This window comes from Lytechinus pictus, chromosome 5, assembly GCF_037042905.1.
Source record: "Lytechinus pictus isolate F3 Inbred chromosome 5, Lp3.0, whole genome shotgun sequence".
NCBI classification, from domain to species: domain Eukaryota; kingdom Metazoa; phylum Echinodermata; class Echinoidea; order Temnopleuroida; family Toxopneustidae; genus Lytechinus; species Lytechinus pictus.
In genome coordinates, this window is record NC_087249.1 from 47,348,351 (window position 1) to 47,364,665 (window position 16,315).

The window sequence follows — 16,315 nt, forward strand, 5'->3', positions numbered from 1 at the left end:
AAAGAGGAGAAGGGAGAAAACCCAAATGAGAAAGGTGAAACTATGATATTGTAATCCCAGAGGAACCCCCCCCCACCCCCCACTCCATTTAGCTATCGAATGTTCATCGTCTCCCACGGCGCCGTCAAGCTCAGAGTCAAGGTGAAAGAAGTAGCCCCGATCCTTTGATTATCCGATTTGTCTCAATATTTGATAGGGATATGGTGCTAAACTAGTTTCCAGCTAAGCAGCAGTCCAGCTAGAAATGACCACCTACAAACTTCGAAAAGGAAGCAACAGATCAACAAGAATTTGCCTCGTAGGAACATAAATCATTCTCAAAACGAAAGAAAAAAATGGTTCTTCTTCTGGTTGGATCAAGAGTTTTGCTCAACCCTCTCCTTATAAAGCATATTGTAAACCTATCCCAAAAATTACATCACACGTAAGGTTCCAGTTCAATTCTTGATTCTTATGAACATTCTCCAGGACCCTGTTGCATAAAAGTTACTATTATGGTAACTTTGCCATCCAATGGTAACTAACATCATATGGTAATGATGCTCAACAGCCAATCAGAATCAAGGATTTCATGAAAGATACCATTGGATGGCATAGATACAGTACTATAATAGTAACTTTAATGCAATGGGGAACATATCCCCAGATGTTTTGCATACCAAACTGAAATATACATTCACCTAGCTTAACTTCTTTTTTTATCTTTCCTTAACATTCCTAATTCTCGTATTTTACAGGGCTGTGAATTCTGTTGTGTCTTCATGCATGTGTTCATCGCATTTCAAGCACTGTACTATTCCGTGTACATACTAGTGTAATGCAGAAAATAATTGAATGTCTACCAGAGTGTTTTCATTTGTTATGCATGTACTCATGGTAATAAAAAGCTTTAAAAATAACATTGGGACATACGACATGGAAATCCAGTTTGAGATCATAAGTAACCTTTACATTGTTATTAGCATGCTTGCATGTTATTGGTCTTCATTTTCATTCAGATTTACCTGTTGCTGTCGCCGATCAGTTCAGATTGCATATCAGATGGTGTAATTGGTAACGATACTGTTAACAGTTTCTTGTCAGTTTATTGCAGACAAGACAATTTTTTTTTTTTTCAGTTAAAGCTTATTTCTTTACATTCTTTGGGCAGAAAACAGAAATAGTATATCAGTACAAGATTTCAACATAAATAGATACATTTTGCAAAGAAGTAAAGGTGAAAGATTAAACATTTAATGGAGTTTTTCTTTTGTGTTTAAGCTCAAGCTTATTTGCAGCGTAGATACACTAAATGGTCTCTAATGTATTCATTTGTACTTTTCAGGTTCTACAAAGTGATGAACCCAAGAAACATAGAATTCATGGAATACTGCTGTTGACAAAGAGAGAAACTGTCAATGAACAAGGAGGAGCTTGGAATTATCGGCCAGTTTTGAATATCAGATATATGGGCAAGCTTATTGAAACCACTGTTTCAAAATAGCTTGTCCAATCAGCTCATGGATACACATCAGTCGGCATACAGGGCTCAACATAGCACTGACACAGGGTCCGTTTCATTAAGGACTTGCAACTGTTGTAACTTTGCCATAATGGCAACTACCATGGTAACAGGGCTCAACAGCCAATCACAATCAAGGTTTCCATGGTACATGTACATGTAGTTGCCATAATGGCAAAGTTACAACAGTTGCAAGTCCTTTATGAAACGAGCCCCAGATGATCCATAGGCCTTCAACTTGTGAGATATAAATTTTAATCATTTTCCCTGTCATAATTATTAACTGAAGGCAAGACTATTATTATCCAATGACTTTCTTTTGTGATATTTCATACTGTCTACATGCTTTTCAAATTTGTAAAATTCTAACGCTCCTTTATATGGATTATTTCGGTATGAATTTTTATGGTATTTAGGATGTAAGGTGTGTTATTGTTTATTCTTGTAGGGTTTCAGTTTTTAATTGTTTTTACACATATTCAGTGTTATTCCTTTATCCTTGCTTTGTATTATCCAAACAGTATTATGTTTCCTTAGTAAATAATGATGTATTAATGCAATGTGGTAATGTACTATTTTTTAAGGGCCTCCGATGAAAACCAGCAAATGCTGACTCGGGCTATCCTTTTTAAATATGCAAAATAAATAAATAAATCCTCTATAAAGACAGGCTAAAATCCAATTCAGTATGGAGATAGAGAGAGCTCACAGGACCCCAATGGCTAGACCTCCAGCCTTACTAAGCAACGCCAATGGAAAGCCTCAACCGGTTCTTAGTTACCGAGATTGAGAGTCAGTACTCAAGGGCGCTGCACAGACCAAGAACCTAGAGATACAAGATCAACACATATTCATATCCGATGACATACACAGTGCCACATATGAGCAGCACCATGGCATGGTCTGGTAAGTAAAGCAGATGAGAAATGAAGGCAAATTTGCCTCTATCCCTTGGAGTGTACCAAGGGTCATCAAGTATAAAGATGGTGGAAAGGAATCTCCTGGCCCACTTAAAACCCTGCAACAATTCGGACTCTTGTAAATGCTGGACATTAATTTTTGCCACATCACAGTCCACTGTGGTATCGTATTTCATCTTTTCTGGTTAAAAAAAAACGACTGCTGAGATTTAGATAGTGTTTAGAGAATTTTTATTTGAGTCTCTTCTAAGGTTGATATTAGGAAGTAATGTAAAAGATTGCACTGCCTGTACTTGTTAATTTTGGTTATAGTGTATCACATAAGGTAGTTTTTTATTTGGAACCTTGTTTTTAACCTTGCACATTAGTTGTCCTCTTGACTATTTTTTTAAAACAAAATTATGTTTCTCTTTGTTTTTTGAATGAATGATTTTTTTTCTGCTTTCGAGGTGTTTTTAGTCTTTGTTCTGCTATTTCTTCATATGTTTTCGTTTTATAACATCTTTGTTTCTTTGATTTTACACTCTAACCATGCAAAAATTATTTGTAAATATTGTGAATTTCATGATTTCTTTTCAATGAAAACAAAATTATTTATAAAAAAATCTGTTCTAATGGCCATTTAGACCATCTGCCATTTTGTCTAATTTCCAGCTATTCCAGTTTTAATAGTCGAGTACCTTCTTGGTCTATCAAACACCACTGAGTCTACATGTATGTGGTTAATGAACATTTTACAGACCAAAATTTCATGTGATAAAATAAAAAAATAATAAGTAGACAAAGAGAAAATTGGACCAACTGAGCATTGGACTAAATGAGAGTTAGACCATTTGCTTGAAGACCAAGTGAACACATAGCGTAACCAATGGGAAACAGAACTGCTGTACATGTAGCAAATGGCAAGAACTTCACATCCTCTTTGCAATGTACATGTAATTTGAACAAAGGAGATGCATGCACAAGTTTCTTATTCCACCAAATTAAGCAGCAAAAATTTCCAATGAAATTTTAAATATCAAAGAAACAGAACTTTTCTGTGTCCAAACTCTTGAGTGCCATCAGTACTACATGTACATGTATGTGCACACATTATGTTTACCAAAAAAAAATGCTATATCCCATTTATGAGGTGCTCATTAACTACAGTACATTGTAGTTGCCTATTCAATGGTACACTATATACATATTTCAGTATTGAAGAGCTGATAAAAAATATATCTTTATTTTACTTCATAAACACACACCCATGACAAAGGATGAAATCTGTTTTACATTGAATATACTGACTATATACTTGCTAGCTGGCTCGATCCCTGAAACCCGTCTTGGAGTCCCAAACCATTTCACCAGCGATATAAGTCCTTTGAACATTTAAATCGTCATCAACAAACAAGAAGTCTGCATCGGTGCCATAGTCTAGCGTTCCTTTCCTGTCTGTGATGCCGAGGAGTTGGGCGGGATGCAGGGTTGCAGCTTCGATGGCCTGTACCGTGGTGCAGCGGGTTGCTTCTTTTAGGTACCGTACACAAGATGACATGGTAGCGATGCTAGAATAATGAGATGAGGAATAGAGTTATGATAATATTGAAATTTAGTTTGAAAAATATACATGTACTTAAGATGACATGACATGGTGGCAGTACTATAATAATAAGACGAGGAAAGAAAGTTACTATAATATTGAAATTAGTTTGAAAGAAACTCAGAGGGTCGTGTGTTTGGATCGCAACTCAGCCTAGATTCCTTTGGAAAGGTATAAATCTACACTTTGCCACTCTCTACCCAGGTACTAAATGGGGTAAATTCGTCTATTACCAACTCGTCCACTCATCACATGGCCTACCTTCATAGTCTAATGTCATTCCATCCATCAACATTTTGTCTAATAACTATTTGGTCCAATCATCACTTTGTCTAATCACCAGTTCTTCTGATATCCATTTCATTTTCATTAATTTCGCCCGATTAACACTTAGTCCAATATTGGACCAAATGGTTATTAGACGAAAATGGTGTGTGGACAAAATGGCAATTAGACCATGTGGATAGTGGACGAACTGATGGTAGACCAAATGATAGTAGATGAGTTGGCATTAGACCAATTGAAAATATCTAAACCCTGAATGGGTACCAAGGAGGATACAAAATTAATGGGGTGCCCAAGAAAATGTTTGCAAATTTGTACATTGCAAATTTCTGCTGCCAATATCACATTGATATACAACTTTACCTATAACAAATCATTTGGAATTTGTTTCAAAAGGCACACAAGCAACTGAGTGCACAATTTACAATTAATCTCAAGACCTAATATTGATTTTGGGACCCAAAATTTACTTGAAATTGATAGTAAGCTACTTGCAACACTTTATAAATGTAGCTAGTCCAGCATTGTGGGCACCTCGCTTGACAACTGGCTGGACCATTTTCGAGGTAGTGGATTTGCATACTTAAAGAATAATAATAATAATAATATTAATAGAATTAATGATAATAATAATAATGATGATATTAATGACAACAATAATAATAATTATAATAATGATAATAATAATGTTTCTAATGCAGGCAAGGGAGACACTTGGTCCTTCATATGAAATTTTTGAAATAATAAATTTTGTTTTCTTTTTAAATGTACTAGCCAAAAGTCAGTCTAATTGAAACAACAATAATAATAATAATGATATAGACATATTCAATGTTTCAATGAATATATCAAAACTCATTTTGGGTGACTTGTTGGTTTTGAGGTGGCAGGTCACAGCACTAGCACAAATACAATTTGCTACATATATGCACATAAGTCATTGCCAGGGACTTTTTAGGCTGCAATTTCAGACTCTTTTCATTGAGTTAAAGGTTTGCACAGCAAACTAATGACTGTACAAATGTGACCAGCTACCTGAAAACCCACAGTACATGTAAGTCACTAAGTCAGGTTCTCTGTACATAGCCAAATTTATAATTTGATTTGGCCTTCAAAAAGTAAAAATTTGAAAATTTTCCTAAAGAGTACATCTTCTTCATACATGTATACAGTAAAACAAGTGGAATGCCTCTGGCCGTCTCACCTGCATCACGCGATTCAATATAGCAGCAGTGCTGATTTTGAAAACTACTATAACTCGCACAAGATGTTCAGTGATACTTGGTTACTCTTATTTCCACGTTTTATGAACTAGACCAATACACTTATAGAGATATGATGGCAATTCAACAAATACCCCCAACGTGGCCAAAGTTCTTTGACCTTACATGACCTTTGACCTTGATCATGTGACCTGAAACTCGCACAGGATGTTCAGTGATACTTGATTACTATTATGTCCAAGTTTTATGAACTAGACCAACACACTTTCAAATTTATGGCTGTAATTCAACAAATACCCCAATTTGGGCAAAGTTCATTGACCCTAAATGACCTTTGACCTTGATCATGTGACCTGAAACTTGCACAGGATGTTCAGTAATACTTGATTACTATTATGTCCAAGTTTCATGAATCAGATCCATAAACTTTCAAAGTTATGATGGTAATTCAACAGATACCCCCAATTCGGCCAAAGTTCATTGACCCTAAATGACCTTTGACCTTGGTCATGTGACGTGAAACTCATGCAGGATGTTCAGTGATACTTGATTAACCTTATGTATAAGTTTCATGAACTAGGTCCATATATTTTCTAAGTTATGATGACATTTCAAAAACTTAACCTTAGGTTAAGATTTTGATGTTGATTCCCCCAACATGGTCTAAGTTCATTGACCCTAAATGACCTTTGACCTTGGTCATGTGACATGAAACTCAGGCAGGATGTTCAGTAATACTTGATTAACCTTATGGCCAAGTTTCATGAACTAGGTCCATATACTTTCTAAGTTATGCTGTCATTTCAAAAACTTAACCTAAGGTTAAGATTTGGTGTTGACGCCGCCGTCGCCGTCGGAAAAGCGGCGCCTATAGTCTCACTCTGCTATGCAGGTGAGACAAAAATGAAAGTGGAAAGCTGAATAAAAGACAAGATACAAGAGTGTTTTGACATAATTTTCTTCATGGACTTCTTGAAAGTTTTATTGAGATTGTAGTGTGCACATTTCATGCTTGAGTGAACTCCTATAAACTTCAAACTGTGTTTTCTCTTTTTTCTAAAATTCTCACAGAATTTCCTCTGCATTCAATCAAGTGCTTGTGTGAGTTTTTTGTTGAACAATTTTGACAAATTATACATCATTTTAAAGCTTAGGATGTGCTTTTTCAAGCTCAATAAGATTTCTCAGGATTCATTTTGGGGCAACTTATTGTTGGTTTTGGGGTGGCTGGTCAAAAGTATGACTTGCTATGAGAGAGACATTCTGCACACAGTCACTGCAAGGGATTTTTTAGGCTACATGTTCAGACCCTTTTCCTTGAGTGAAGCCAGGGTTTGCATTCATAAATAAAAGAATACATGGTGTACTGTACCAGGGTTCCCAGCTTTTCAAGAAAACAAAATTCCCTGATTTTTCCCTGATGAAATTTGAAATTCCCTGATAATTTATTTAAACCCATTCCCAGTTTCACATGTTTTCTAAGTTGTTACAGTGAATTACACGTATTTTCAGTACCGGTATAAAAACAGTCATATGAAACTAATTAGTACCACCATGACCAGTCATTCAATGGATGTTGTTTTGATATGCAACAAAATCAGAGTCTGACTGACTACCATGCTTTCGACTATTGGGCCGATCAAAATCCCCAGATTTTTCCCTAATTTGAGGCATTTTCCCTGATGTGAGGTATTTTTTAATCAAATTCCCTGATTTTTCCCTAACTAGAAAAAAGTAACATATTTTCCCTGATGGGCTGGGAACCCTGTGTACTGTGAAACCTCTATACTCTCTCTTTCTCCCCCATGGAAACCTTCAGGGCCCCGTCTTACAAAGAGTTACGATTGATCCGATCAAAATCAACTATATAGAAATCCATCAATGTCATAATTTTTTTGGACAGGAAATTCGCACAATGTCCTTTATTAACAAAGAGAAGCACACTGAATTCTCAACAAAATGATGAATGTATAAATATACATCATATCTAGAAAACATTCTGAACAAACATGCTTTTTGCATGTTGACATTTGCTGGCTTTCCATAGTTGTGGTTGATTTGATCAATCGCAGCTCTTTGTAAGATGGGGCCCAGAAGTTATATAAATTCTCGGTTTTAAAGCCAAATCTTACCTTCCGCTGAGAGTGTTTGTGCCGGCCACATATGCAGCATTGTCCCTAACATCAAGCTGTTGGGTGCCAAGATGATGCCTGCCAGGTGGGAGCCCCATTGCAGACAAGGCATCGGTTACCAGGACAGCACCTGTTGGGATAAGAGACAATTCAGGGGTCGGTTTCATAAAACTTGTTAAAATAATGAATTTGCTAAAAAAAACGGTTTAAAAGCAACTGAAATAATTCATTTTGATAGGCTGATAGCAAACTTGTTTAAGAAATTGGGTATTAGTAATTATAACAAACTCTTCATGAAACAACGCCCAGATTTACATGGATTTAATAATAATAATGATAATAGCTGAATTTATAAAGCGGTTTTTGCCTGAGGATACAAAGCACTGCTATTTATACCATCACAAGTGCTCAGTGCATTCAAGGAAATAATCCTGCCAGGTACCCATTCACCTCACCTGGGTCGAATGCAGCACATTGTGGATAAATTTCTTGGTAAAGGAAAACACGCCATAGCTAGGATTCGAACCCACGACCCTCTGTTTATAAGGCGAGAGTCAGAACCACTAGACCACGGCGCGCCCACATTTAGTGGATAAGTCTCTGCACTTCATATTATAAATAATGAAGGCGAGAGAAAAAGATGGGTTTTTCATTGGCTCTTGACTTGAGTTTCCTAACTACAAATTGCAAATAATGAGAACAAATTTGTAATTCTAAACAACAAATGTGACCAGTCACCCCCAAACCAACAATGATTTGCCAAAAATGATTTTGAGATTTTTATTTAGTTTGAACAAGCACATCCTATTAGCTTTAAAATGATATATAATTTGTCAAACCTGATCAACAATAACTCACTCAAATACTTGATTGAATGCAGAGAAAACAAAGCGAGAGCTTCACAAAATAAGGAGAAAACAAGGTTTGAAATTTGTGTTCACTCGAGCATGAGGTGTCCAACCTGTGCAATCTCAATGAAGCTTCCAAGCAGTCCTCGAACACTTGTGTCAAAGAAGCTCTTGTATCTTGTTTTCTATTCAACTTTTCAACTTGAAATTTTTTACATTATAAAGGTGAAGAAATAATCCTTCAGACAAGCTAATTTTTGCTTTTTGAAGACCAATTGAATATTTGGGCTATTAACAGAACCTACCCTGGCGACTTATTGGTGGTTTTGGGGTTGTTGGTAAAAAAAAAAAAAACCCTGTTGGGTTGAAAGAGAATGGAGTTGCATGGATAATTGTGGACAATTCTCTACACTACAAATTACATGTACATGTATATATACGGTGAGGGGTGAAAATGGGATTTTCACTAGCACTTGAATGCTCTTGTACCTGATTAGGGTAGCTGTGCTAGTAGTATGCAGCGCTTAGAAATAGTATTACATGAAAGTTTTTTTTTATAAAAGTTGCATATGACTATTATTTACTATTAACCTGCAAATGATAAATAATGTTTCTTGGTAATAAAAGTAGTACACAACATTTTGTAAGTGTATGCACACCCAAAATTGCTCAAAAACGTGAATTTGTGTACAAATCCAATGCAAATTGTGTATTTAGCAAAAATTCATAAATGCATCATTATTTCTACTTTTACTGATTAAACTCAATTAATTTCATCTTATTTATGGTCAGAATTAGGTCCCTGACGATTTCCATTGAAAAAATAATCAAAAACAAAAATTAAAAAAACAGAGAAATACATAAGAAATTTAGAAAACAATAAAATACAAAAGAAAATAATTGTGATATTGAATCTTTTTTTAAGTTCATTTGATAAGAATCCTATAAAGAGCCTATGAATACAAAATTAGCATTCATTGGCCATTATTTAGTGAATTAGAGCGAACTTGATTTTAGGTATAAATTAGCAAAATTAATTAGCAATGAGATTTTTTGCAGAATTTGATCTTACTGTTTTGTAGATTATGCCATGGGTAATGCGCATGCCAATTTTTGTTGTGATCGCGCGATTGACAGCCAAGATCATAAAGGGGGCTGAATCAGCCCACCCCCCGGCCCCCATCTTTTTTTGGCATAATAATAGCCCAGTCTATTTAGGATTAAGGAAGTGGGGGTGGGGGAGGGTCTAAGATCCTATGGTTGATATCAATTGCATGATCTGCACTAAACAAACCACAGAGGCGACAGAGACTGAATCCCAACAAAAAATGCATGACTTTCATCCACCACCCCAGGGAGATTGTGCCACATTAATTTTTATTGTAATATCATGGATTTTCTTTTTAAATTATTGAGAAAATATGGAAAAGCCATGCTTGTTTTGAATGACTGGAAATTAATCCACAGACACAATACAAGAAGTATTGTTGTTTTCCAAAGCCTGTACTGTGATCATTTAAGGAAAAAGGAATTATTACGAATGTACAGATAATACATAAAATGCAAGAAAATGTGTCCATGGCACGCTAAGGATTAAAGGGATACGATCAGTTTACTGTCACCTTTTAATTGAATGATCGTAAATCAAATGTAAGCAGGGCATAAATCTTACTGTGTCAGAATTCTGTTGCAACATAAATGCTGTGGACCATCATCATCATCATCATCACTATCATTATCACCATCATCATTATCACCATCACCATCACCATCACCATCATCATCAACATCATCAATACAGCCATTATCATAATCATCATCATCATCATTATTGTTGTCGTCATCGTCATCATCATCATTGTCATCATCTTCATCATCATCATCATCATCATCATCATCATCACCTTCATCATCATCTACTTACCATCAGGATGTGTCTGATAGGCTATACGTAGAGCCGCTGGATGTGTGTGTATACCATCGGCAATGATGCCGTAGTAGACACAGCGACTGATAGCATTGCTAGCCAGAAGACCTACTATACCCGGGTCTCTGTGATGGAACTGCAGAAAGATTTGAAAAAAGCACACAATCATCGCAAAGAGTTGTGATTGCCCTGGGTCCCGTTTCATAGAGACTTGTTATGACAAATGCAAATTTTCTTTAACAAATTTCCCATCAGCCAATCAGATTGAAGGATTTCAGAGGCTTACTGTTATTGTAAACATTATTGCAACAAGTTTTATGAAACAGGGCCTTGATCAATCCCAACTTGTATGGGAACCCATCAATGCCATAATTGTTTGAAACAGAAAAGCTACATAATGTCCCATTGCAAAAAAAAAAGGAGCATGTCTTGCAAATTTGGTCTCAAACATTGCATCAGATTGTTCATGAAATGGTGAGGCATGAACCTTTCATGTTGCTGATTTATCATGAAAATTGTTGGGGGGGGGGGGGCTTTTTTCGACTTCCCAGTATTTTGGGTGTCAATAGCAGCCCAGCAAAGACTTTGTGTATGTTTGAGAACAATCTGAATGTCAAGAATGTAACATGCCACCAAAAGACACAACACAACAATAATTTGCAACAAACAAATAAATTCTGATATCTTTATTTTGCTTGATATGCATGTCTTAAGCTTTGAAAAATATACAACCTGTAAAAATTGATAAAAAATTATCAAACCCCACTAAGTCGTTGATTGAATGTACAAGAAATCCAGTGAGAGCTTCAAGGAATAAGGAGAAAACAAAGTTTCAAGTTTGGGGTTCACTGGAGCACGATATAGGCATACATGCAATCTCCCCCCCCCCAAAAAAAAAATAATAATAATAATAAATAAAAAATAAATGATAAAAAAATATATATATAAATTAATAAAAATAAATAAATTAGAAAAAAATAAAAATAAAATAAAAAATTATCACATTTTGACAATGTCAAGATGAAAAAGAATTATGTTTCTACTTTTAAAAAGGGATGATACCTTTGTTACAGTTGTATATTTATTTTCATAAAAATAAGCATATCAAGATATACTCGTTTAAAGGCAGTTAACTTACTGGAAGCATGGCATTAAAGAGATGAGTAATAAATGAAGCACCAGCATTGACGGACTCCTCTGATATACATAGATTAGCTGTAGAATGACCTGCATTAAATTCAACAGACAGAATACAAGAAGATCAGTTCAGAGTTAGCTCATTGGTCCAATGACCCACACATAGGATGAAGTAACGTCATGCACTTAGAGCAGTTACTCGCTAAAGGTGCGATCTCAAATCGCTGTTCTATAGATGACTGTTCATGGCGGTTTGCCTCCAAAGTTGGACGCAAGCCCTTTATTACAGAGTTTGGCCAATTCCTATTCAACGAGTTACAAGGCGCAGATTGTTTTGTTGCGAAGCACAATTTGAAAGAAATTGCAAAATGCAATCCACTGAAAAAGAATTTTACAAACCATATTAGAAGTGGCTTTAATAATAAAATAAAAACAAGAAACTTGACTAAATATTCACTTGATCTAGAGAGATTTAATGGCTTGCCACCTGAACCAAAATACTGCTAATACTTACCCACCGATACTGTAATACCCCTCTTAACAAGTTCCTGGACTACACCCTTGGCATTACTCAACTCCGGAGCTAGCGTTACTATGGCAACATCATCCAGATTGCTGTAGACATCCCACAGGTCTTGGGTGCCTCTTGAGAGGGGGTGAACGAGGTGCTGGGGGTGGGCTCCTCTTTTCTCCACACTGATGAACGGCCCTTCTAAATGTATACCTGTCAAAGGTGATCAAAGGGATCATTGCACTTTGTAAGCACCTGATTAAAAAAAAGTTTTAAATCTAAGATAAAATAAATAAATAAATAATAATATAAGATTTGTATAGCGCACATATCCACCTTGCTAGGTGCTCAAGGCGCTCCTATGTTACCCCGGCTAAGCTGGTCTACCGATTCCGGTGCGCACAGCTTTTTGAGGAATTACTTCCTGCCGGTAACCATTTACATCACCTGGGTGGAGTGCAGCACAATGTGGGTAAATTTCTTGCTGAAAGAAAACATGCAATGGCTTGGAATCAAACCCATGTCCTTCAGATTGAAAGACAAGTCTTAACCACTAGACCACGACGCCCCCATGAAACATGTGTATGAGTGCTAGTATTTATCCTGAAAAAAACCCTGAAACAAACATCAATATAGGATGAAAAACTATAATTTAGACGCAAATAGAGATTAATTTGCCTCATCATGATAACTGTCTCTGAGACGCATGACTAAATGTTGGTTTTTTTTTTTTGGGGGGGGCAGATCACATCTAGGTTCCATGACATTTGCTCTGGCGACAACTGCTCCGATGTAAATTCCACACTCTAATGGAATTACCAACTTCAATCCTGATTCAATACTATAACCCTATCCTAAACCTCACCCTAAGCCTAACATAAGACCCCATTGCAACCCTAATCCTAACCCATCTTAAATGAAATAAAGCCCTAACAACTGTTGCCGGAGCAAATGTTGTGTCACCCACATCTACGCTAATTCTCATTGCCATAAGGAGGTGCTGTAATACAAAAAATAATATGCACAGACGACAAAATGTAAAGAAAATTGAAATTTGTACCTAATATGCCTGCCCCTTCTGCTGATCCCTCCGTTTTGTGTATCTGTGGTATAATCTGAATGACAAGTAAAGGGAAAATAATTACTTTTTGAACAGCCTCTCACATTAAGGCCAGTATACATATATATCACTTTCAGTTATATATATATCTCTTCAAAACCCTTAATTTTTAATTCAATTATATTCTTTAAAAGACAATATGCCGCACAGCATCAAATAGATCCTTGTACCTAATATAGGGAATGCTTATGCCAAATATAAAAGGTGTTTTTCAACTTTACTCTTTGCAGAACTCATACCACAAACTTGTTGCTTTATAGGTACAAGAACCTGTAAACATTCTCATTTTCCAATATAGATCAAATGAACATCACAGTATACACTTCATGTACATGTAAGCTTCACACATACTCACAAGTAGAGCATGCTTCCCCGTGGGCCAAATGATTGTCCTTTTTTTTGGGGGGGGGGGCATTCTCCAGAAAAAAAAAAGAGACTCAATTTGCAAATCCTTTCTCACAACAAATTTAAGATTTAAGAGTTAAAGGGGTACTCTGGACAGAGAATAATTATATCTAAAAAAAATAGAGTAAAATTCACTGAGAAAAACGCTGAAAATGTCATCAAAATCTGATAACAAATAACGAAGTTTACCAATATTTTGCAAAAACAGTTATATACACATCGTCATGAATATTCATCAGGTGTGCTGATGTCATATCCCCACTTTCCATTATCTTATTTTATTACATGAAATCACAATTATTTCATATTTTCATTTATGTGTGTATGATATATCTCTTTTATAATAAAATAAGTTGCAGTAATGAATACCTAATGTAAAATCAGTTGTCAATCCAATTGTTTTAATTTTTGGAGGACAAACTTTGAATAAACATAATTTCACATAATAAAATACAAAAGAACAATTTGCTACATGTATGTGACATCCAATTGCTCATTGAATATTCATAAAGACATGCATAGAACTGTTTCACCGAAATAATGCAAATCTTTCAAATGTCATAACTTTTTATTCCTTGTCCGATTTTGATCAAATTTTTTTGTGTTTTGCTTGTCTGATTTTTCTTTATCTGTTCAAATCAAATTATTTTTAACCTGGAGTACCCCTTTAAAGGTCAAGTCCACCCCAGAAAAATATTGATTTGAATAAATAGAGAAAATCAAACTAGCACAATGCTGAAAATTTCATCAAAATTGGATGTTAAATAAGAAAGTTATGACATCTCAAAGTTTCGCTTATTTTTTCGCAAAACAGTGATATGCACAACTCGGTGACATGCAAATGAGACAGTCGATAATGTCCCTCACTCACTATTTCTTTTGTTTTTATTGTTTGAATGATACAATATTTCATTTTTTACAGATTTGACAATAAGTACCAACTTGACTGAACCATATAGTATTAAACAATGCTAATTCCACATGTTCAGGGAGGAATTAATCATTGTTTCACTGGACAATGAGGAGAAAATTAGAATATTTCCTATTTTCATATAATAAAATACAACAGAAATAGTGAGTGGATGACGTCATCAGTCCCTCATTTGCATATCATCCAGGATGTGCATATAACTGTTTTGTGAATTTAAGCGAAACTTTAAAATGCTATAACTTTCTTATTTTACATCCGATTTTGATGAAATTTTCAGTGTTATATTTGTTGGATTTTTCTCTTTTTATTCAAATCAACTTTTTGTTGGGGTGGACTTTAAGATGGAATTAAAAACACACCTTTCTGTATGTCTCTGGTGATGATGTGATGAGGGTGGGGCAGAAAGAAGTGACCCCATGGGACAGGATACCCTGAGCCACCTTCTGAATTCCCTCTGACACAAGCTCTGGCTCTGATGAAAAGTCGTAACCAAAACCACCTGGTATGGGAGAAAGTATAAGTAGTATTAGTTTTATAGTAATAATAACAACAGCAACAACATCAATAATAACATAGCTTAGCCTCCGATCGTACAGTTGATTGTAAATGATAATCAATATCATACAAATATTAAATGTTTATGAGTGCAATCATTCCCAATATTACATGAGCGTGCAAGTTAAAAGAGTCTATTCAACTCTGCTTCATGTCGTGGAATAGATTGCTTCAACTTGCATCAAATGTAATATTCAATGTTTTTTCATTCCGAACAAATGAAAAATATTGAATATTAGTTTTATACAACATTTGATCTGTAGGCATGGATGGTCCAACATAGATCAATTGACCAAAATACAGGAAAAAGAAGAATAGGACTAGTTCTACATAGATCTGCTCGGGCTTTTCTTTAACCTTTTATTTTGCTAAATTCAATACCTGCGCATGGTGTATGCAGAGCAGTGATGCGGGTATGCACAGAACATGGTACATGGTATGCACGTTGAGTTTGCGATCTATTGCACTGCTGGCTCCTTTGCTCAAGCGTGCAATAGCCGAATATTGCACTGCTGGCTCTTTTGCTGGAGCGTGCAACAGTCGACTATTGCATGGGTGTCATGAGTGGCATAATATAGCTGATTCCTCTGAATGTCATGTGACGCGCATTCATCCAATCAGCTGTCAAGGATCTATGTATGTGTTGCATAAAATCAAATAATCAATTATAAAAAGCAAACATAAGATTTACAACTGAGCTTTGTGGTACAGGACCAAGGGGAACATAATTTCAAGAAAGTTTAGTCAGTGATCGACTTATTTTGTTAGACTCCGCTAATCTGATGCAAGAACCTACAGTACTAAGCTTATAACCATTGTCAGTGACAGTGGAAGTCAACAACTATATCTTTCATGAAGTACTACGGTTAACGAACAATTACTTTTACGCTTGATTTTCACAATTAATTGCACATTGTAGTAAATGAAATCAATTGTAAAAAATGTTGTACGATGATTTCTAAGCTTTGTACAATGGGTTCTCACCATTGATCTGTACATCGATGTAGCCAGGAACAATGATGGCATTGTGGCAATCTATCTGGTAATCCGCATAGCCTTTCTCCTCCCAGAACAGCTTTCGTGGATTCAAAATCTCTCCGTTCCTCACCCACAGGTCGTCTCGGATGATCCGACGATGATGAAGGATACGACAGTTTCTGAACTGGATGATGGGATGACGTGAGACTGAGCCATTGGACGGCATTTTCAGCCTAAGGTCGTCTAAGGAATTCAAT

The 16,315-nt window shown here is 35.8% G+C and overlaps 1 protein-coding gene across 5 annotated transcripts; it reads right to left on the bottom strand.

The window, feature by feature from the left end:
* Positions 1–1,115: 1,115 nt before the first annotated feature.
* LOC129260158 (N-acetylglucosamine-6-phosphate deacetylase-like) lies at positions 1,116–16,297 on the bottom strand. 5 transcript variants are annotated; one of them, XR_010293493.1, is made up of 9 exons: positions 16,065–16,297; positions 14,885–15,024; positions 13,130–13,184; positions 12,073–12,282; positions 11,560–11,648; positions 10,419–10,557; positions 7,647–7,776; positions 2,778–3,971; positions 1,116–1,582 (listed from the first exon to the last, which is right to left on the bottom strand). XR_010293493.1 is itself a non-coding variant. In XM_054898194.2 (8 exons), exons 1-8 carry the CDS (start codon positions 16,282–16,284, stop codon positions 3,722–3,724), a joined length of 1,233 nt encoding a protein of 410 aa, XP_054754169.2. In that variant the 5' UTR covers positions 16,285–16,297; the 3' UTR covers positions 1,116–3,721. The 5 variants fall into 5 exon arrangements, 1 of the variants encoding a protein (XP_054754169.2); XR_010293492.1 differs by having other exon boundaries at positions 1,116–1,573; positions 2,536–3,971; XR_010293491.1 differs by having other exon boundaries at positions 2,536–3,971.
* Between the last annotated feature and the right edge of the window lie 18 nt (positions 16,298–16,315).